The sequence below is a fragment of the Bombina bombina genome, chromosome 3 (genome assembly GCF_027579735.1).
Source record: "Bombina bombina isolate aBomBom1 chromosome 3, aBomBom1.pri, whole genome shotgun sequence".
Taxonomy (NCBI): domain Eukaryota; kingdom Metazoa; phylum Chordata; class Amphibia; order Anura; family Bombinatoridae; genus Bombina; species Bombina bombina.
Genome location: NC_069501.1, coordinates 991351012 through 991375316, shown reverse-complemented (window position 1 = coordinate 991375316; position 24305 = coordinate 991351012). Strand labels below are relative to the sequence as shown.

General features: G+C 37.1%; 1 protein-coding gene across 1 annotated transcript in view; it reads right to left on the bottom strand.

Moving 5' to 3' along the window:
* Positions 1-23877, bottom strand: part of PAN2 (poly(A) specific ribonuclease subunit PAN2) — a 616232-nt gene extending 592355 nt beyond the window's left edge. The window contains 6 exon segments of the mRNA XM_053705507.1: positions 54-321; positions 10837-10914; positions 19982-20102; positions 20520-20689; positions 22572-22882; positions 23765-23877. Coding sequence (XP_053561482.1) covers positions 54-321; positions 10837-10914; positions 19982-20102; positions 20520-20689; positions 22572-22853 — 919 coding nt within the window. The 5' untranslated portion in view covers positions 22854-22882; positions 23765-23877.
* Between the last annotated feature and the right edge of the window lie 428 nt (positions 23878-24305).

Below are 24305 nucleotides of genomic sequence, written 5' to 3'. Positions count from 1 at the left end.
CTTTGAAACCCCAAAAAAATATATAATAAAAAGGACATTAAAGATTGTCTTACCCCGTTGGGAGATGATGGCCAAGCGAGATGTGTAGGTTGGAATAAAGCGCAAAAACAGGGGATCCACATGAACCTGCAGGGGAGTGATGGCTCGCATCATACGAAGGTCATATACTTTGAGGAAACGATCACAAGCCAGACCATTCATACGGCTGGAAAAGCCACAAGTCACCAAAAGGTTCCCATGGACATCAAAGTCAGAAAGACTACCAGAATAAGCATCAAACTCATGCTCTGCTTTAAGTGTACGCAGATCTCGAAGAGATACCTAAATTGAACAAAAAATGGAAATTAAAACCAAAATACTGATATTTATATATCTAGGCTCCCTAGACAACATTCACCAGCAAACAACCCACTCTCCTTGCAAATGGGCACAATCCATCCTGTTAATTGATCCTTTTTTAAAGTCTTATTTCTCATTTTTGTGACTTTCTAAAACATGAATAGTAAGGGTGGTGACAGATCCTGTTTTCTACAAATATAAGCAAACAGAAAATATTTGTATAGTGGATTTAAATTTTATATTGGCTTGCCGAAGACTAGCATTCACCAGTAAGATAAGACAGGAAAACATTGCAGCATATTTGGTCTCGTATTACTTCCCACACTATAACAAAGTTTGACTTTTTGCTTCTGGACATCCACATTTTTATTAGGAAAGAAAGGCATGTGGTAATTTCCACAATGCTTGGCTAAGAACCTTATTGAATTGGTAGGGCTTAACAATACATTGTTTTTTACTGGAGAATTTCCTTTCCTATCATCCTGTGGTATGACAAAAGTTGGTTTGAGCTTGTCCAGTTTAGGTTGTCTTCACATTTATGTAACATTATATTGGTCTTTAAGAATTACTGAAGACCAAAACATTTGGCATATAGTCAGAACAAATAGATTAGTATCTGGTTAATGCACACTTGCTTTAATAAGGATAATTGCAAGTGTGCAGTGCTCAGAGGTAGTAAAACTATTTGTATTATAAAGCAAAGAAAAATAGGGGTAGAGTTGCAGGGCACTAAACAGTCCCCTCCCACCAATGCTCCTAAAGACTACCCTTATCTAGCACAAATAAAATATACCAACAAAAATAACAAATTAAATTTAAAGCCACTATTGTGTAATAAATAAGTGTCCACAACAGAAAAAACTGAATATAAGGATACAGTGATCTCCAAGGGTACCCTTTGGAAAATATATGTGATAAATTCAGAGCTCACAAAAAACAATTTCTTTATTCCAGATACGATTAATTGTTATCTGTAACAATAGAAAAGTCTTGTGATGGTAATTCCATATTTCCCAAACAGTAGTTGCAAGGCAGTCAAAGAAATAAACAGCAGTTCATTCCAATATGCACAGAACAGTAGCGATAGGCAAGTAGCGCCCAAAGCAGTCTCCCCCAGTATATTACAGTCCAGTAAAGCAAGTGCTAGTAAGTCAAGCTTAAGATGTCTCACCCCTTAATATCCAGGATACGATATCCCTCTTGGTGTTGCTTCAGGGTGCATGTAAACAGCGGTACTTACCTAACCCTCCTGACGATATCACAACTAAGCACTATGCCTATACTAGCACTTGCTTTACTGGACTAATATACTGGGGGAGACTGCTTTGGGCGCTACTTACCCATCGCTACTGTTCTGTGCATATTGGAATGAACTGCTGTTTATTTCTTGGACTGCCTTGCAACTACTGTTTGGGAAATATGGAATTACCATCACAAGACTTTTCTATTGTTACAGATAACAATTAATCGTATCTGGAATCAAGAAATGATTGTTTTTTGTGAGCTCTGAATTTATCACATATTTTCCAAAGGGTACCCTTGGAGATCACTGGATCCTTATATTCAGTTTTTTCTGTTGTGGACACTTATTACACCCCTATAGTGGCTTTAAATTTAATTTATTTTTGTTGGTATATTTTATTTGTATTAACATTACATATTTTTCTGCAATTTCGGTGGTTTCATTCTGATTTTTATATTGTGTATTTCATGGTTTGTGCTAGATAAGGGTACTCTTTAGGAGCATTGGTGGGAGGGGACTGTTTAGTGCCCTGCACCTCTACCCCCTATTTTTCTTTGCTTTATAATAATATAAAAACATACACACACACAAACACGAGAAACTCGAAAAATTAGAATATCGTGCAAAAGTTCATTTATTTCACTAATGCAACTCAAAAGGTGAAAATAATATGAGAAACTATCTTGCTTTGTATGTAATGAGTCTAAGTCGTGATTTGTCATAATTGTGATGATTTAGAATATTACATGCAATCAATAAAATAAGGATTGTACACACCTGTAGAACAATATAAGCATGCATACTGTATGTACTCAGTACTTGGTTTGGGTCCCTTCTGCAGCAATTACTGCCTCAATGTGGCATGGAAGCTATCAGCCTGTGGCAATGCTGAGGTGTTATGGAAGACCAGGATGCTTCAATAGCGGCCTTCAGCTCTTCTGCATTGTTCGGTCTCATGTCTCATCTTTCTCTTGACAATGCCCCATAGATTCTCTATGGGGTTCAGGTCAGGCGAGTTTGCTGGCCAATCAAGCACAGTAATCCCACGGTCATTGAACCAGGTTTTGGTGCTTTTGGCAGTGTGGGCAGGTGTCAAGTCCTGCTGGAAAATTAAGTCAGCATCCCCATAGAGCTTGTCTGCAGAAGGAAGCATGAAGTGCTCCAAAATCTCCTGGTAGATGGCAGCGTTGACCATGGACTTAATGAAGCACAGTGGACCAACACCAGCAGATGACATGGCTCCCCAAATCAACACAGACTGTGGAAACTTCACACATCTTGCAGTGTGTGCCTCTCCATTCTTCCTCCATACTCTGGGTCCTTTGTTTCCCAATGAGATGCAAAATTTGCTCTCATCAGAAAGAGGACTTTTACCTGGTCTGTTGCTCAGTGGTCCAGACGCTTTTGATGTTTGTTGTTCAGGAGTGGCTTGACAAGAGGAATACGACATTTGAAGCCCATGTCCAGGATCCATCTGTGTGTGTGGTGGCTCTTGTGAAAGTCCAACGCTTTTGAATGGCCTTTTCCTGACAATCCTCTCCAGGCTGCGGTCATCCCTGCTGCTTGTGCACCTTTTTCTTCCACACTTTTCCCTTCCCAAAGTGCTGTATCAAAGCACAGTAATAGAAAGTTATGTGGAACATCCAACTTCTTTTGCAATTACCTTTTGAGGCTTTCCCTCCTTATGGAGGGTGTCAATGATGGTTTTCTGCACAACTGTCAGGTCAGTAGTCTTTCCCATGATTGTGATTCCTACTGAACCAGACTGAGAGACCATTTAAAGGCTCAGGAACCCTTTGCAGGTGTTATGGCTTAATTAGCTGATTAGAGTGGGACACATTGAGCCTAGAATAATGCACCTTTTCACAATATTCTAATGTTCTGGATTTTGGGTTTTTATGAGCTGTAAGCCATAATCATCACAATTATGACAAATTACGGCATGAACTATCTTACTTTGCATGTAATGAGTATTATATTAGTTTCACCTTTTATGTTGCATTAGTGAAATAAATTAACTTTGCACGATATTCTAATTTTTCGAGTTTCACCTGTATATGTATATGATTTTTGGTCACAACTTTGAACATATTAGAATTTAGTCTTTGTAAATCATGCAAAAAAAAAAAAAAACTCTAGGGCTTGAGATATGATGTGGTGAAGTTATGGGTACCAGTCTGGAAAAAAAAAAGTCACATTTCATACTGGCAGAAACCACAAAGGTTACAAGCCAAAGTCTTAGCAAAGGAAATAAAGGCATTCTTGGCCAAAAGATTACAACTGCAATGGTTTTCACCCTTTCTTGTATCTTGCACAATAATTTCAAAGTAAGAGAAACTGGTGTAAAGCAGTCATATGTGAAATGCCACTTCTGAACCAAAGAATGGGTGATGTGTATTTGCTGAAAAAGTTCTTTATCAGAAAATTACTGATGTAAGCCATGAGGTCTATACCTGGCTGGCCCCAAAGTTTGGTTTACTGAAGAAATGTGTCTGTTAAGCTACCATCTTCTTTGATAACTTCTCAAGTAGTCTGCTGTGAGATACGGAGTACGGGAAATAAATCAGCCATGTCTATGAATAAGGCTAACATGAAGCGGACTCCAGGGCAAATGTTTTTCCTTTTAAAAGTTTTTAAATATGTTTTTTATCATGTCTATTTTTGTTTTTGGAGCTTTTGCTGAATATCTAGCAGTGGAGAATGGAAGGTGAACAGTAAATGTCTAGTTTAACCATGCAAACTTAGTGCTAAAAAGTCACCTTTACTGAAATCGGTTACTACTGAGGCAGTATGAAGCAGGGAGAGCGAGCAAGAATACTGCCAGTCTGACTCAGAAGAATGAGGATCAAAAGCTAATGCAAGAGGTGATCTTGTGACAATGTATTAAACACTATAGGCCAGATTACAAGTGGAGCGCTAATTAACACTCAAGCTTGCACGTTAATTGTGCTAGAAGCAAGCTTTTTGCGCTCGTATTACGAGTTTAAAGTAAACTGTTTATGTTCGATCACTAACTAGACCAACGCAAAAAGCTGAATTAATTATTTTTTTTTTTAATTTATTTTGATATATACAGATATTTATAGGCATATTTACAGCATTTATAATTACATAACATATTCTGCTATGTGCAGAACATTGGAATGTGAAATATATATATATATATATATATATATTAATTAAAGAAAGACCAAATAGACTCTTAAGCAGCACTAGGGTATGAGAGAAAAAAATTATAGTACTAGGGGCAAAATAATTACGAGAATCCAGGTATGCTTACAAAGAAACATTTAATATACACAAAATACTACAATAAATGGCAAACAAACTAAAGTAGAGAGTCCCAAATGGTTCAAGGAACACTAATCAAATGAGGTTCCTGTAAGTTGTACCCTTAGAGGCCTCAAAGTCCTATTGTAATTAGTTATAAGTTCATAGGTAAAGTAGGGGCAAACGCCAAAATGTGACCTCTTAAATGGACCAAAGTGCCCGCAATTTGAGTGAAGATTCTCAGAGCATAATCCTAAAAAAGGAAACCGGTGTATCCGGACAGAAGTAATATCCACCGCTTATAATAAAAAAAAGTTTAGCTATGGGCTTTATATTCACAGGGACAGCTCTCCTAAGAAATTGCTTAGGGCTGAAACAGGTCCGTATTAACCTCTGACTGTAAGTAATTAGACGGGCAGACCTCCCTTATACCAGTAAACTGATAGTAATGTGTTAAGTGCAGTACCTCTTTCTTGAATATCCACACACTTCCAGGTAAGTGCTCCGTGATTAGTAAGGCACTTAGTGGTCCTCCACGCCTTTTCCTCTTTCACTTTATTGCAGATACAACGGGTATAGATATCCTGGCCTGGGACTTAAAACTTCGACGTAGGCTGCCTTCTACTCACTACCCTACTACCCACGGGTGAAACACACGTAGCTGTTTGTCAGAGGGGATACAGCTGACCACCTCCTTTGAAGTTTTGAGTGCCAGGATATCTATACCTGTTGTATCCGCAACAGAGTGAAAGAGAGGGCAAATAACATACACAACAAAGTCTGAAGTGCTCAAAGATTCCTACAGGAGGGGGTACCCAATGTCTTTGATTGAACAATGCCTCACGGCCAGAGAGTGGACACAAGAGATACTTACAACCAGGAAAACACCTGACCAAACGTCACATCGGTTAAACTTTGACCACCTACACCCCAGTATCAAAATCTGTGGCGAATACTATTAAGAAAAATTGGATGGTGATCTCGAAGGATACAAGCCTTCCTTTCATGGACTCTCTGGCCCCACGAATGGTATACAGGAGGGCCAGCAACTTGAGGGATCTTTTGGTCCTAAACAACCCCACGCACTGCAATGAGAAGCAAATGTGGCTGCCTAAAGGCAAACCTGGGTGCTTTCGCTGTGGAAATTTTGTGACTTGCAATAGCCTTATTACTGGCAATACTTTTCGCCACCCACACACTAACAGGAGATTCTCTATTAAACAGATTAACCTGCACTTCAGACTTTGTTGTGTATGCTATTTGCCCGTGCTCCCTGTATTACATAGGTAAGACTGACTACATTCAGGGAATGGCTGGCCAATTACAAGACAGCCATACGTCAGGCTTTGGATAAAGGACATTCAGAACAGCCGGTAGACCGCCACTTTCTGACTGCAGGCCACCCTATCTCCTCCTTGCGAACCATGCATCTCATCCAAGACGTGGTGGCAATAGAGCACTATTGGCATGATGATAAGTGTCTAGGTTAACTTACATATGAATGTTTTCACATGTTCCTCTGAAGTTTCCCCTGATACCGTGTGGGTAGAGGGTAACCCAGAATCTGTAGTTTTATTTACTACTAAGTGTTGTGCTTTCGATATTCTTTTTAGGTTTCTGATAGTGGTTTATTCACTTAATTTGGGCGATTATTTTTTGCATTTATGGTATAATATCACTCTGACAGCGGCTCTACGTTTACATGCTCCTTCTGCTGTAGCTGTGTGAGAGATAGAGATGATAGAGAGAGATAGAGATGATAGAGAGAGATAGAGATGATAGAGAGAGATAGAGATGATAGAGAGAGATAGAGATGATAGAGAGAGATAGAGATGATAGAGAGAGATAGAGATGATAGAGAGAGATAGAGATGAGAGAGAGAGATAGAGATGATAGAGAGAGATAGAGATGATAGAGAGAGATAGAGATGATAGAGAGAGATAGAGATGATAGAGAGAGATAGAGATGATAGAGAGAGATAGAGATGATAGAGAGAGATAGAGATGATAGAGAGAGATAGAGATGATAGAGAGATAGAGAGAGATAGAGATAGAGATGATGATGATAGAGATGATAAAGATAGAGATAGAGATGATAGAGATATATATCATCATCCATACACACGTATAAATGAAGCCACCAATAAGCCAGCGCTATCCAGGGTGCTGAACCTAAAAATGGGCCGGCGCCTAAGATTAACATTCCTGCTTTTTAAATAAAGATAGCAAGAGAATGAAGACAAATTTGAAAATAAGAGTAAATTAGAAAGTGGCTTAAAAATTACATGATCTGAATCATGAAATAAGATTGGGTTTAGTATTCTTTTAACTTAACTGTGCAACTGTTTGTTGCATGGCTCACAACATTTAAATCTAGGCCCAGACCATTATTGAGCAAAGTATAAGCGACTATAATATTACAGTTACATTTTAATACAATAACTGATTCTACAATTTGCATACAAAATCTGAGGCTTCTTTTCTTCCCCTGAAGACAAATATAGGACGTGGCTGTTATGTAGATCCTTGTTTCTCAACCTGTGGTACGTGCACCTGAAGCATTAACAAGGGGTACTCAGGGACTTTTCTTTTTGCACTGATGCAGCTAAATTAAACATTTAATATTTCTCAGATTTACTCTCAAGCACCTCTCACAGGCAAGACTATTTCCCTTCCTGAGCTGGAAAATAGAGAGATAGATATCTCTCTCTATATCTATATTTTATTCATTCTGACTGTATACTGATTGTGATTAGCTCTCCTAACTCAGTTACTAGCGCTGGTTCATTTTTTTTGCTCTCACAGTGACTGACTCAAACTTGTTTTCTGGGTGTCTTCTATATTAGTTGCTTTGACTATTTATTGTGCAAATATTTACTGCATTTGCATCTGGCAAAAATGGATTTGAATATAAACTTTCTGAAAGCAGAAAAATATATCTGTTATCAATTTGTCACATTCTGTGATATGCACAATTGGCTCATATTTTTGTAACCTATTGTTATTTACGTGTTACAGTTGGCAGTACTTAGAGAAAAAAAAAAAAGAAAATATGCCAGTAGGGGTACGTTCATCAAAACAAGTGTGAGAAACAGTTGTCTAGATGACAATTTATTAAAGAAAGTTGCAGTAAGAGAACAAAGTAAGAGGAAAAATGCATAAAAGTGGAATTAAAAAACCCATCAGCTAATAGTAATTTTTAACACCTTAATGCAAAATATACTTTAACCTTGGGGATGAGACACATATGCCTATAAAGTGCAGCACACCTATAAGTAGAATTTGGTGGGAGGAAATCAACCACAATGAACTAGCAATAACCAAAAATTGCCAGCAGATGGTGCACCTTTTGCACACCTCTGTCTTTGAAAGGAATTCTAAAAGGGACATTAAAACACTAAGGGGCAGATTACAAGTGTAGCGCTAATTAACACTCCCGCTCAAGCATTGACTGTGCTAGAAGTAAGCTTTTTGCGCTTGTCAAGTTGCACTCGTATTGCGAGTTGAAAATAAACTAATTTCGCTTGTGCGCTAATCCCCCACATGAAAATATGAATATTTCACATTCTAATGTTCTAAACACAGAAAACTATATATGTTCTATTTATTCATAATAAATATTTCTACATATATCTGATAGTATTAAAGATACATAAAGCAGGTTAAGATCTGTGCATATCCTAAAAGGGCTAATTAAAAATAGTTTGCATAAAAAAAAAAAATTGTTTAAAAATAAGCAAAAAGAATTACATAGCCAAGCTGCCTGGGGCAGACAATTCCCCACCCTTATCAGTCGTTAGACACAGGCATTGTATTTCAACCGTGTTCAGCTTCTAGGCATGCGCCAGCAGATAATCCCTATTGACTTTTGTATTCTACCAAAAGCAACCATAGATATAGCCAAAGAAGGAATTGTAGCTTTACAATTCAGAAACTAAAAAGAAAGGATTAATGGCGAGGCACTGCAGTATAAATTTGCAGGTAAAGTAATTAAAGTACATATTATATTTTGTCTCTAGCCCAACTTGTTTTATGTCCCTTTAAGGTACAAAAACATTTATTCTTACCTGATAAAAGTAGAGTCCAAGATCCTTACTCTTGGGCATTACATCACCTGGCCATCAGGAGGCAAAGACACCCTATACCAGAGTTAAATAATCCCTCCTAGTATTGCAAAGTAGAGGACAGAAAGAAACAAGAAAGATCATGGGGTACAGAGATGCAGACCACCAAAAAAGAAATAAAATAATGTTGGGTGGGTTTGCAGACTCACTACCAAGAACGAAATTAATTTATCAGGTAAGAATAAATTAGTTTTTTTTTCTAATGGTAGTGAGAGTCCCCAATCCTTACTGTTGTGAATCGAAACACAAGCTGTGAAGTCTACAGAAAATTTCTGCCAAAAGCAGCGTCAACCAATGCAAAACAAAGTGGTACAATTTAGTACAAGTATGCAAGGATGGCCAAGTAGCAGCCTTACAGATCTGTTCTACAGAAGCCTCATTTTTAAAGGCCCAGGAAGTTGAAACTGAACAAGTAGAATAAGCAGTGATTTGAGAAGGTGGGTTCTGACCCGCCTGCAAGTAAGCCATACGGATTAAACTCCTTAACCAAAAGGACAAGGAAACATAAGAAGCTTTCTGACCCCTCTTCATACCAGAATACAAAACTGGAAGATTAACGAAATTTAGTAGCATGTAAATACAATTTCAAGACCCGAACCATGTCTAAATTATGTAAGAGTCGTTCCTTTGAAGACTTAGGGTTCAGACAGAGGAAAGGAACAATTTAATTGTTATCCACCTACAGTAAAAAAAAAAAAAAAAAAAAAAACACACAATGTAACTAGCGCTAATTTTGAAAAAAGTGGTTTGGAAATAGCAAAGTGCTACTTGTATTTATTGCCCTATAACTTGCAAAAAAAAGCAAAACACATGTAAACATTGGGTATTTCTAAACTCAGGACAAAATTTGGAAACTATTTAGCATGGGTGTTTTTTGGTGGTTGTAGATGTGTAAGATTTTGGGGGACAACGTTAGAAAAAGTGTTTTGTATTTTATATATATTTTTTTTTTTATAGTAAATTATATGATGGGATGAAAATTAAGGTATCTTTAGAAAGTCCATTTAATGGCGTGAAAAACGGCATATAATGTATGAGTACAGTAAATGAGTAAGAGGAAAATTACAGCTAAACAAACACACCGCAAAAATTTAAAAATAGCCTTGGTCCCAAACGGACAGAAAATGGAAAAGTGCTGTGGTCATTAAGGGGTTAAGCCCTTATAACTTTTGTGAATCATTTTTATTCTACAGTGTTATTATGAGTAACTACACTTTTTTGTGACACTTGTTTCATTTGTGCTCCACTCGTAATCTGGCCCTAAATAAAACCAATGCTTGAATTATGTATTCAGAGCAAAAAAGTAGCCTGAGAATAATTTGTACATGTATTTTTAAAAATTACATTAGTTTAAATATTGAAAAATAAGGGTAAAGGTAATGTCCTTAAAGCAGTGGGCACCTCCAGATTGTAATTTAAGTGACCTTTTCTGCTGAGGCCAATAAGGAATGGTTATAAATGGCTTATTTGAGTGTGTAACCAATGACTGTGTGGTATATAGCCGTGTGGGCACTTCCATGTTTAACATTAATTGGAAAGCCCACAATATTCAGAATTAAATAACAGGAAAGAAGAAGAGGAATGAGAAAAGATAGATAGAGAAAGTATATTGCAGTTGTTTTACTACATTTACAATTTATAGTAATATCTTGAGGTGTTTAATGTCCCTTTAAAAACAACCCCCAAAAATGTGCTATATGTCAAACACAGTAGATGTAAATAAACCAAAAACACTTTACATAAGTAAATATGGAAATTCCTGGTTGGCACACATCACATTGCTGGCCTTGATCTTCTGCAAATTATAGTGGGGCATTCTAAAGAAAAACAAACCACAATATGCACGCACACCACAACATACCTTTCCAGTTGTGTGGCCAAAGAAAAAGAAGCGATTGGTTTGCCTCATAATGGTGATCCCAGAAACTTCAGTTGTGAACTAGAGAAAAAAAAAAAAAAAAATATTTTCATTAACATTTAGTCTTGCAATAAATTCTTACCAAACTTACTGGACATAATACCATCCCCCCACCACCGCTTGCCTAATTTAAAGTAGCCCATTTGAACTTGTTATTGAAGTAGGAAGAGCTTCCCACAGTCACTTTGTCATCAAAGCATGCAATGTTTTGGATTGTGTCATTTTATCAACTCTGATTAATTTAATTAGGGACAGATATGTAGCACAGTGAGGTCTGAAGTCTGCACTTCCAATTTTCAATAGGAAAACCCAATTAAATTATAGGAAATTATATAAATGAAAGTATATGCTGTGCACATTAAATATTTTACTATGACAATCTTAATTTTTTTTTTTTACATGCATACTACATTTTCACACCCCAGTAGCGAGACAATTTTGAGCTTTTTTGCAATCTACATTTAAACAATATTGACCGACAGAAATTATATATAATTTTTCAGCAGGCCCAGCAAATTCAGAATTTATCATTATTATATTTCATGGCATGTGAGATAGCTGCATAAAAAAAAAAATATATATATTTTTTTTAAGATTAGTAACTATCAGGTCCCTACTGCAGTTACTGTAATCACCTTACTAACTTGTCATCAAGGGTAGCAACATGTGAAATAGGGGCCCATACTAGCTTTTGGAGATTATAATACAGATTAGAGAGGCTCCTTTGTGCAGTACAGAAATAAAAGCACTTTTTTTTTTTTTTTTAAAACAAGGTGATCAATGATCACCTGGCTAAACAGACAATTCATACATATGTTTTTAAGAGAGGGACTTTTCTACTAAAAAAATAAAAAAAAAAAAATCATATTTATAAGGGGTCTCTGGACATGACAGATTTTTGTTATATAGCATAAAATGTCCCATTCTTAACCAAATCTCCATGTATTGTCTTTGAACTTTTTTTTTTACATCTGCTTTATGAGCAGGTGATTCTCTTTAAAATGAGGGGTCTTTGAAGTGTGTAGCTAGTAAGGGAACTGAAATCAAGGGGTTTGAACAGCAACTCCCAACCCAGCTCCATTACCGCCCTGTCGTGTTATGGTCCCACCCCCGCTGATGTCACCACACACGTTCATGGTGAGATCCCCAGCACTCCCATGTAGCTCTGGTGGAATTGCTGATCCCATGCTGCAATTCCCCTTCATGACACACTCTCGTCATGCACTCACAGGCAAGCAGTTTACAACACACTCACAGGCAAGCAGTTTACAACACACTCTCGTCATGCACTCACAGGCAAGCAGTTTACAACACACTCACAGGCAAGCAGTTTACAACACACTCTCGTCATGCACTCACAGGCAAGCAGTTTACAACACACTCACAGGCAAGCAGTTTACAACACACTCACAGGCAAGCAGTTTACAACACACTCTCGTCATGCACTCACAGGCAAGCAGTTTACAACACACTCACAGGCAAGCAGTTTACAACACACTCTCGTCATGCACTCACAGGCAAGCAGTTAATGTATTGAAAATGAAACCTCAAAAGATAAAACAAAATCACCCAAATACAATAATAAGGTGGGGTGGTCTGGTTTTTATTTTCAAAATGTTATTCTCTAAAACAAATCACCCACTGTAGTACAATGAATGTGTGTTTGCATTTGGCTCTAGCACATGATCAAGTACCAATTACCTTGCACATGCAGTTCTGACGTATTTCCTTAATATTCATTGTACTACCCAGCTGGTGTCTGAGGTGATGAAATAAAATTAAGATATGTATGGGGCTGTTTTTTTCTTTTATGTAGAGTTTCACTTTTTCCTGCATGTAATCAACCTCAGCCAATAGTAATGATCACTTGCCTTACACCATAGCTTTTCCTACATTTAAAAGGAACAAGACACCTTTATTTTATTGTATTTAGAAGGTCTCCATTTCCTAAATACTGTATATTGAAATTAACTTTAAAGGGACAGTAAACACCTGGTAATAAATTGGGGATCCATTTATAAGTGGGCCAAAATTGCAGTTTTATCTTGGCCCCTTAAATGGATCCCCATTGATTTGAACAGATCCCAAAGCAGTAAACAAGAGACATAAGCCTACAAAGCCCAAGACGTAGATACTGCCCTAGTTGAGTGAGCCTTAAAGGGACAGTATACACCAATTTCAATTATATTCATGTAAAATACACAATTTATATAGAAGAATAGGCACAAATACTGATATAAAAATACAGTATAAAACCTTTTTAAAAACGTATTTAGAATTAGAAGCTCCCAGTTTAGCACTGTTGATGAGGTTAGGCTGGGACACTAAGTGACAGGGGATGGGAAAGCAGACACTCCCCTGCATATGATAAGGCAGATTATTCAACAATAGCAGCACAAATCTGTAGACCTGGGTCTACATCTGATACTTTGGGGCTTGGTTAGGAGTCTGAAAATCAGCAAAATGTTATTAAAATAAGCAAAACTATACATAGTTACAAAAACACTCCCAGATGGGCTATATAAATTTATCTACAAAACATTTATGCAAAGAAAAAATCTCTTGTGAACAATGTCCCTAAGTCCATTTTTTTTTTTCTCCATAAAATCAAGAATATGCCATGAGCCATCAGTGGGCATAAAAGTACTCTTAACTAATCTAGTTATAGCGGCATCAACCTTAGGAATTTTCTCAAACTTGCTAAAATCATCAGGTACAGGAGTTTTATAAAAAAACATGACCAGTTAGCATAAGCAGAAGGCTCCTCAGACCCCTACATATTAAGGATTCTTCCATATGGCTCTTATCAAATAATTATCAAACCCCGACTGTTGTGAATCTTAACATTTCACTTAATACTTCCCCATTTTCAGCTTCCAAAAAAAAAAAAAAAAAAAGTGTATTTACAGAGCCTCTTGACAGATCACATCCAAAAAAAATTATTTTTTTATTCTTTATTTAGGTTAAGATACAACATACATGTTGTAGTCCGAAAGATATGGAACTACAAGAAAGGAAACAAATATATTGTTGCGTCACATAGAAACAGAACCTAAACCTTATTTTCTCAAATATTTTTCTCTTACATTGAAGTATACTTAAATCATATATTGCTTGTGATTAAGGAAAAAGTGAACAGAAGTATACATAACTAATATTCAAGTCATAACGTACAAGCTGTAATATTCAGAATTTTAAACTCAAGCTATAGGTGGCACTAATAAATGAACATAATTGTTGAAGTTACTGTTAAGCGAATAAGAGATTAATTAGGGATGTGGTATAAGCAAGATAAACAGCTTAGTTAGTCCTCCTTAACTAGGGGACACATTATAAATGGTGGGGGGGGGGGAGGTGGTTAGTTAAATGTGTCAAATAGCATGAACTAAAAGTCATGTGACTGCAAAAAAGTCTGAATGACTAATTACAACATGGCTCAAAAAAAAAAAAAAAAAAAAAAAAAAAACCACACACACACTATAAACAAGCTGCTACATTGCAGATCGACCAATCCATATTTGACCTCACATGTTCATATGTGTTGCTAGAGGGCAAGTATAGATGGGATAATTACATCTTAGGCTAGTGTACTGGCTAACTAAGTGGGACCGTAGGTTCCAAACCATTTGTGTAAACCTGATTTGTGTAGCTCAGTTAGGATATTATGTATAGGGCATCGTGATGGTCTAGGAGTAAGTAGATAGTTTAATTTAGTGGCTTTAGTACCAATATAAGCTGCAGGGAATGTATTATGCTAGTAAGCTATTAACCATATAGTACTCCATTCAGTTACTAGTCTGAAGGTGCAAGTCTATAGGTGCTATCTCAATCAAATGGAACACTCAGGTGCCCTCTATCTATATGCAATTGTTAGAGGCTGTTGGAGATGAGAAGTCTGTAGTTCTGAAACCTCTGCAATTTGTTAAGATCTAATTTAATGGAGGACCAAAATGTAGCTCTGGGTGCACTACAATAGATTAAGTTTTGTAACCCACTTTTCAAAAATAATTAAACCCCGTTGCTCGGGCATGGGCCCTATGCCCTGCGACCGGTGGACCAGTTATGTTAGAGAGTAAATAGGTTCTGAAAAGGAAATGTGCTTTATCCTTAATCCGCAAACCAGGCATTATCAGCCTCTCAACATTATAGAATAAACCCATGACTATAAAGATATTTAGATGTACTCCCTATGAATATGTCATGGGAAGAATTGGTATACAGTAGCAAGGGGCTGCGCCCGCACAGCTCTTAATGTTTGGTAGGAACATTGCTTAGAGATAGAAGAAAGTTATCGAAGGTGCCAATAAAAAGTACATGAATTCAGTGTTATTGCAGTACCCTCAGTCTAAAAGTAAATATATTCATGGAAGTTAAGGGACATTCTGCTATATATTGTTTAGGATAGCTTCTAAGATTGGTTGTCCATATGTGAAAAGCTTATTCAAAACATACATGGGCACAAAACCTTGGCGGAGTAGTTTGCAGTAAAAAGTAGTAGATAGCCCAAAAGAGGCGATAGTATATTCAATACCGGAGTCAACGGCTTCCAATAGCAAATGATAAGTATATCAAGGTATGGAGATATACTATGATGCCTAGGCTTGTTTGCTATCGATCATATAAAGAAGCTGGTTAATTATTGGTATATTGAAAGTGTCTAATTAGTGTGCAAATGGTTAAGTTATAAAACTGGGCTATATAATGAAGTATTGAGATTCTGGTGAGAATGCTATTGCTTTGTGGCTCAATACCCTGTAAACCAAGAGTTTTCCAAAATGAGATATTAATATTAAAAAGATGCAATTCTTCAGAATATTCAAGCCTCTCGCCAGTAAGCCTTAAATTCCTAATATATTTTTTTTATAGGGCCCATTTATAACGAGAGCTATTAGGATGATTGCAATATATTACCAGAGTTACCAGTACTAGGGGATTTGTAACATAAAAATTAAACATGGTTATATAGTTGGCCATATACTCTGAGACCCACCTAATTTATATATTGCTAGAAAACATGTGCCCAGCAAGAAATATAGGTCCTAGCCTTGCAAGATAATTTCAGTGATCTCATCCTCCAGAAGAATCTATAACTATAAATACATTAGACTGCAATATGCCTTATCCACACAACTATTAAACCTATAGGTACACTTAAAGCACAGAACTCAGTATGTATAATATAAACAGTGACAGTCATCTTCTGGTAACATTAGCTTTAGTTGTTAAGAGGCAGTGAAGGAAAATATATAGCTACCTAGTTAGTAGTAATATATATATATATATATATATATATATATATATATATATATATATATATATATATATATATATATATATATATATATATATATATATATATATATATATATATATATATATATATATATATATATATATATATATATAATCTGTAAAGGGCAACTCTATATATGTATAATTAGGAATCTTGAAGCAGTCCCAAGTAATATGTAATCTAAGCCAAAATGTACACAAAAATATGCCATGTTCAGAATAAAATCAAACCTTTACTCCCCTCCAGTGGTAGAAAATGGTAATTACATCTTCCATCAAAAAGATATAAAGTTTAAGTCTAAATTTCGAAATGTGGTGTATTTTTATATAAATAGCTTAAATGATTAAGGTCCATGGAGCTAGGTAGGGTAGATTGACTATATATCTATCACAGGCAACCACCATTAAAGGCTGTATAACATTATATAAAATTACTAACTATATAACTGCAGAAAGTATATAAACATCAAGTTTGCCACTCAAGTGTCAAAGGAGACATAGACCCAAGAGAACTTAAGCCAATGCCTTATTTTGCCAAATTACAATAGCGGGTGGTGTAGGTAAGATGTCCCCTTAGAATGAGTAAATTTCTCTTCATCTTGTGTTTAAAAGTTAAAGTCTCTGAGTCCTTGAACCGGACACAGAGTAATGTAAAGGGCTTAAGTGGTGATGCTCTCGCCAGAGTCTGTGAAATGTTCAGTTTTATTACCCTATTCCAATCGTTGGCTGCATACAGAACATCCCAGGTACCTGATGGGAGTCACCGGTATCCCAAATACGTGACCATGGGTTTGAACTATGACTGCTGCGCAAACAATCGCATCTCTCCGGGTAAGGCTCCAGGGTTAGCAGCAAACAGTTCAGGTTCCATAGATAGTGCAATTGATACTGCAGTAATTACCCCTAGAAGATAATCCCTCCAGCCAGACGAGGAGCACAGTCCCTGCTCACCTTCCACAGTTGTATGGGCCTAAAGGAAAAGTGGAACTTCTATAGCATGACAGTTATGACAACCATGTCCGCTGCATCCAAATTCAGGTGTGGTGCTTTGCTACCAAATCTTGCGGGGCCTGTCAGTTTAGTAGGCAAAAGCAAGATGGGATCCATACCAGTGCTGCTCCTTTCCTCTATATCTGTATGTTGATATACCACATGGTTTAGCCGCTCTCTATGGAGAGGGTTAGGAGTATCCACTTGCTGGGTATCGGCTATATGCCGGTCTGCCTCTTGTGTAGGCATGTTGTCTTCTGCTGCTGTGCCGTAGTAGCCTCATGTAGTGTCTGCGTTAGCCTGAGAAAGTGATCATGTAAAAGATGCACTATTGATAATTCCCATCCGTCCTAGGCCTCCATGGTGGTTGCACTTTAAGCTCCCCCTTAGAGCCAAAAATGCCCAGTCGGGATTTACCAGAATCTCCAGCAACGCTATGTGCCTAATGTGTCTCCTTGCAGTATAGATAAAAAATACAGGATATTAAGAAAAAAAAATGGCTTGACTAGTTTCGGCTTGTGGCCGTAATCAAACCTTTTATGATTACAGCCACAAGCCGAAACTAGTCAAGCCATTTTATTTTCTTAACATCCTGTATTTTTGGTGCTATGGATTTTATCCGAAATCAATAAAGGCTGTGAATTTTAAACACAGGATCTCTGCACTCTTGTTTTTTACATTGTCAGGATTACAAGGAGTCCTTTTACTGGCAGATACCTCAGAGTCCCCACACTCGATTACCGCTGTTGCCCAAGTCAGCGATATAGCTGAGAAGAGGCATTGTCCAAAAGAACGAAGAGGCTGGCTGGCCAACAGACACGTCTAACCCCCCCCCCCCCACCCCCACCCCGCTGACATCACGCTTCAGTCCTGGGAACAAGCGCTGGAGAGAAAACAGCGTTCTATGTGAGCCAGTTGATTTCATTGGAAATTCTCACACACTACATGTAATCATCTCCAAGCAGTACGTGTAAAGGGGAAGCATGGTAACGGTCAGTTCCTTTCGGCAGAAGGATAAGTTTTGAGCTCCTTATTCCACGATAGTGGATGCCGGACATTTCTATATATTTGGGTCACTGTGTGAGGTTCGTTTGCATGACATGCCTGCTAATTGCCGTTTAATACTGAGGTGGGCACTTAGATATTTGAACTTTGAATTATGTGGACATGAGCTGCGTATTACTATCCGTTTCAGCAGATGATATTTGTTTCTGGGAATTGCTTGTTGTGATAAATCTGGGCACCACTTATATTTTCCAAATGCAAGATTATGCCAAATGTTGCAAACTGTATTCTCCCATCGGAGCTGTAATAGAGGCAGGCTCAGGGCTTAAAAAAAAAAAAAAAAAAAAAAAAAAAAAAAACCCCCAAGTACTCTAAGTATCCTTTGAAACTGAAGTAGATGAAGGCAATGGAGCGTCAGATTTATCTTTGTCCTTTTCCCTTTCTTTCTCTTTTATAGGCCAAGAAGAAGAGGAGGAGGAACGCTTCATAATCGCAGAGTTCAGAAATCCCAAAACCAGAGGAGTAGCAGAAGAACTATACAAACACGGTCATTAAATAAAGATTTAACCAAGATGGTGGCGCCCAAAGAGGCACAGCCTTGACATAAGCATATGACCCATGTGCTGACCACACGGTCACGGAATCAATAGTGCTCCTGAGTAAGAAAAAGCACCAAATACAAGAGTCAGGCACGAAATAGAGATTCCAAACACAGGTCACAACTTCAAACGACTGAGGACATGGCAGAAGCAGCATCACACAGCTTATAAAAATGCCCAAATAATCCAGTAAGTGAACGAGCCAGCTTCCTGTCTATACCTGGACAGAAAACTAGTAATGAGGGAGTTTTAGGGGATTGGGTCTATGTGGACAGGCCTGTTTCTGTCCTGCTCCATTCAGGGAAGGGGGTTCTTCAAGTCAATGGGGATCCAATTAAAAAGGGCCAAGAAAAGTAGATATACGAAGTTAAAGCACAAAGTAAATTAATTTCCAAAAGGTTACTTTTATTTAGGTTTATTTACATCACTAATTGTACTCTTGGGGGGGGAGGAAATCAAGCAACCATTATCTTTAGGAGCTTCCCATTCATTTTCCACCCTTGCACTAAATATGCTGCTGGAATTACAAAACAATTTAGGAGTTGTGCTCTAGCCATGAAACTATGCATAATAGAACTGGATTTACAACTAGGTTCAGAAAGGTATAGTTAAAGTGATACACTCTAAACAATACTTCTTTTACAAAGATCATGGAATTTTAAACATTCTAATTTACTTATAAATTATCTTTCTTATTTTGGTATATATTGTTGAAAAGCATACCTAAGTAGGCTCCTGTGCTGCAATGCACTAATAGGAGCTAGCTGATTATTGGTAGCTGCACATAAATGCCTCTTATTATAGCCTCATCTTATGTGTTCAGATAACAACCAGTGCAATGTTTCTCCTTCAAAATGACAGCAAGTATTCTCCATAGAACATTTTGCCAGCTGGTGGCTATATGAAATAACCATGTGAGGGAAGATAAATACTTTGCAATATTATAATATAAGTTGCATAAACTGTGTCAAACATTGAAAAACAATAATCTCATCATTTTAGACTAATATAAGCTTACATTTTTAGCCGAGTGGTATGCCCATTAAACAGATCCTGTGGAGAACACTGAAGCATTGGTTGGTTTTCACATATAATCGTAAAGGTTTGTGAATGATGCAGAGATTGTTACAATTAATGCAAGGTATTTAAATCAGGTACACAGAAGACCATCAGGTTAAATGATTTAATATCAGAACAGTTACCTTCTGTGTCTCCTGCACAGTGTTTAGGTCCATCTGTATCACATGATTTTGCATCCCTCCCAAGAGCAGGGTACTAGTGTCGGTGAGCATAAGGCTATGCATGTCCAGGTTCTCATCCATCCTACAGGCAAGAATAGAAAGTTTGTATTAGACATGGTGTTTATAAAAAAATAACAAGTGAGTTATAATAACTTGTCCTGTTCAACTAGATATAAATATAGTGCAAACACTTAAGACTAATAGGTCTCTGTATTCATATCTACTTAGGAAATTAAAGCTACTATTGAAACTAACCATTGTTATTTCTTCCTAATGTTCCTTGGCTAATAAGGTACTAAGTAACCTCTACTTGCACTGTCCAACAGTAAATCTTTTATAAATGAATGGCTTTAGAGGAGCGGTGACACAATCTCATTCAATAAGTTGGGAAGTAGTGTCTTATGCTATGAAGAGGTAATCTCCATTTAAATGAATCCGATAACCATCTCTAGCACCATTCAAACAGTCACATCACAAATAACAGAAGCTGACTACTCACAAATAGTCAAAGACTATCAGACCTCCACGAGTCATGTACTTCAGGTTGTTCTTTGTGAGAAACAGCACCCCATTCTCCATGCTCTGGATCTGGCGAATGCCATTGTTGGCATGAACTTGGAAAGATGAATATCTTTCGAGGGCTGGGCTGAAGAATGACGTGGCATGACCCTGTGGGCAGAGATACAGTATGATGGTCACTATTAAAAGAATCACTGGAACACTATACCACACACTTTAACCTCCTGGTTAGCCCCACTCTGGGTTTGGAATGAAGCAAATTAAAATTGCATGCCCTATCTGAATCATGAAAGTTTAATTTTGATTAGACTGCCCTTTTTTTAAACAACTTTCCAATGTACTTTTATCGTCAAATTTGCTTTGTTGAAAGCTAAAGCTGGGTAGGCTCATATGCCAATTTCTAAACCCATTAAGGCCGTCTCTTATCTCAGTGTATTTTGACAGTTTTTCACAGATAGACAGCACTAGTTTATGTGTGCCATATAGATAACATTGTACTCACTCCCATGGAGTTACTTATGAGTCAGCACTGATTGGCTAAAATGTAAGAATGTCAATAGCACCAACATAAGGGGGCAGCCTGCAGAGGCTTAGATGCAAAGTAATCAAAGAGTTCAAAAGTATATTAATATAATCGTGTTGGTTATGCAAAACTGGGGACTGGGTAATGAAGGGATAATCTATCTTTTTAAACAAAAATTTTGGAGTAGACTGTCCCTTTAAGTATAAAATTAGGAGAGCAATGCATTAGAGCAATATTTGGGTGCAGTTACATTAGTGTTTTACTATAGTGCCATAGCTATATAATGCGCGCTAACTTTGGGTTTATATAACTTGTGATCCCATCAGCAAGGACATTAATAACTTCTTGTAAGATAATCGCTAAATCCTGTCAAACGGAGGAACAAAGTCAATATTCTCAGAACAAAAACACTGCATTCGATTGAGAAATTATCAAATGCATACAGATTTAATATCAAAAACCTGAAAAGGGACATGAAACCCAAACATTTTCTGTAATGTTTCAGATAAAACATACATTTTTAAACAATGTTCCACTTCTATTGTCAATTTTGTTTCATTCTCTTGGTATCCTTTATTGAAGGAGCAGCCAATGATAAGGTAAACATGTGCAGCCACCAATCAGCAGCTGGTTCCCAGCATCTGAGCCTACATAGGCATGCTTTTAAACAAAGGATACCAAGGGAAAAAAAAAAAAAAAAACACAGAAGTCAACTACAACGTTGCTTAAAATTATATGCTCTATCTGAATCATGAAAGAAAATTGGGTTTAGTGTCCCTTTAAAAATATGTCATTTGAAACATAAGCACGTATTAATCAAATTTCAAAATTATGCTTGTAATAGTTGTTTGTTTTTTGTATCAGACTGTAGTCTTTAAACTTGCACACGGAAACCAAGTGAGAACCTTTAAAATTATGTAAGCTTTGTGGCTTGCAAAAGGTTTTGATAATCTCCTGTGGCATATTAGCTCAAAAGCAGAAACCTAATATCTCTATAGCAGATTTGTTTAAGAATGCTGTGATACTCCTCCCGAACAAAAAGGAAGAAGCATGATGTACCTGTATCCACATATTGTTTACATTGCTGGATATAACAAATATAAGACAATCTAGCTAATTGTAATTATCCAATAATGTTCCTATGTAACAGTCAGTTACATAGTGATGTCAAAAACTAAAAATCAAAAAGATACTAAACCCATTTTTTTCTCTTTCATGATTTAGATAGAGCATGCTATTTTAAGCAACGTTCTAATTTACTTCTATTAGCAAGAGAATAGAGAAAATTTGATATCTATTTTAAAAAAAAGCAGGAGTGTAAAGCTTAGGAAAAGGACCATTTTAGGTTCAGCACCCTGGATAGCGTTTGCTTATTGGTAGTTACATTTAGCCACCAATAAGCAAGCATGACCCAGGTTCTGAATCAACTACTCAACAGGGCTGAAAGTTTTGTCCACCATTTGTAAAGAATGCTATTACAATTCCAAAATACAAAAAGCAAAGACTTACTCCATGGTTTCCAACCCAGAGCATTTCCTCATGAAGATCAAAGTGAACAGCAGAAACCGGTACGCCAACTTCTGACACAGCAGTGTGAAGCTCAGAGTACATTCCTTCCATGATGCGCACAGGTTCTGCAACAGTAAGACCTTCCAATCCCACCCCATCATGATCCAACTCCACCGTCTGAAGGAGGCTGGGATTTAGGTGGGGGTCAAGGACTGGATCCATGGAGGCATGGAGGGAAGGTGCATACTCTGCCAGAGCAGGATCCAAGCCATCAAAATTCATGATGACAACTGGATTTTGCAATTGGTAAACTAAAAAAATAAAAAATTGTGGGCAAATGTTATCTACACAGTTCAATTAAACATAAATTTAAATAAAAATCCATATGTAAGGTTAAAAGATAGTCATGTGTAAATATTGTCAATGTAGACAAGTAATTCTAGAATAATGATTGTTGGTTTATAACAAAACAAGAAACTGCCCATGCAATAAAAAAAAAAAAAAAAAAAAAAAATATATAATCTAGAAACTTTCAGCACCAGTGAATTCCATATTTCACTATTTTTTTTAAATAAATAATCTGATTAAAGATTTGACAATCTAGTAAATGGTTGAAAACAAGGATACCTATTTTATCAAAGCATAGTAGGACATTAAAAAAATGCTGGTTGAATAGGAGTCTGCAGGATTTATTTTATTTTTTTCAGCAGAGCAAAAAATTAGAAAGAAACGGTCAGCAATCATTTTAACAGTATCATAATGCCAGAAACTGCCATTCCCTATCTGATTTGTCTAGAGTCACATGGTCCTTGTTTTAAGAGGAGAAGATGCTCTTCTTCAAATGACGAGTCTCTTGGGTATATAGGTTTATTTTCTGCAAGAGCATGGACCTGCAACATTTATTACACTAAATCAAGGTTAGAAAACTGATATTTTTACATCAACAATCAGTAATTTCTCTACCTAAAAATTCAAATAAACAAAAAAAAAAAAAAAAAAAAAAAAAAAAAGACTGTCCTAACCGCCCAATTCAAATATCTTTTACTGGCTGTAATCCTCTTTATGGAAAAAATATAACATATAGAAATTCGCATTCTATACAGGGACACTGTAGTCACAAAATAATTCATCATAGATTAAAAAAAAATGCCTCAAAATAAATGCATTTTCAATGACCATCATGTTACAAATACCGTTTTCAAGAAAACCATTGCCGAATTTTTCAAGTTTTCCAAACCCACTACTTAGCTGTCTGTTATCGTCTTCCAATGCTGGCGGACAACTCCAGTTGGAAGATGGCGACAGTTGTACGCCATGCGCATGCCCAAGATAGCTCAACGTCATCGAATACGTCATCTTCTTGTCAGTCCTGGATGTGTTCTAAAATTAGTCTTGATTTATAAGAATGTGGGATCGCGTCACTTCCGGTGACGTGACATCAGATGTAGGAGTTGTGTGGCGCTCACTGCGCATGCGCAAGAGGCCCAAACTCGGATTTCAAAGTCCTACGCATGTGCTCTAGTTTGGGTCCAGGAATTTCACGGTGTTCTATCTGATTTTCATTCCTTGTCCGATTTTGCTACCCTCGAACTGAGCATGCTCAGTATGAGGTAATTGCATTCAACAGCTGACTGAATGGAATGTGTGGAATGCAATTAGGCATGCGCAGAGCTACCGGTAGCAAAATCTGAAGGGAGAGACATTTACCTCTTAAACGGGCAACTTAATCCCCAC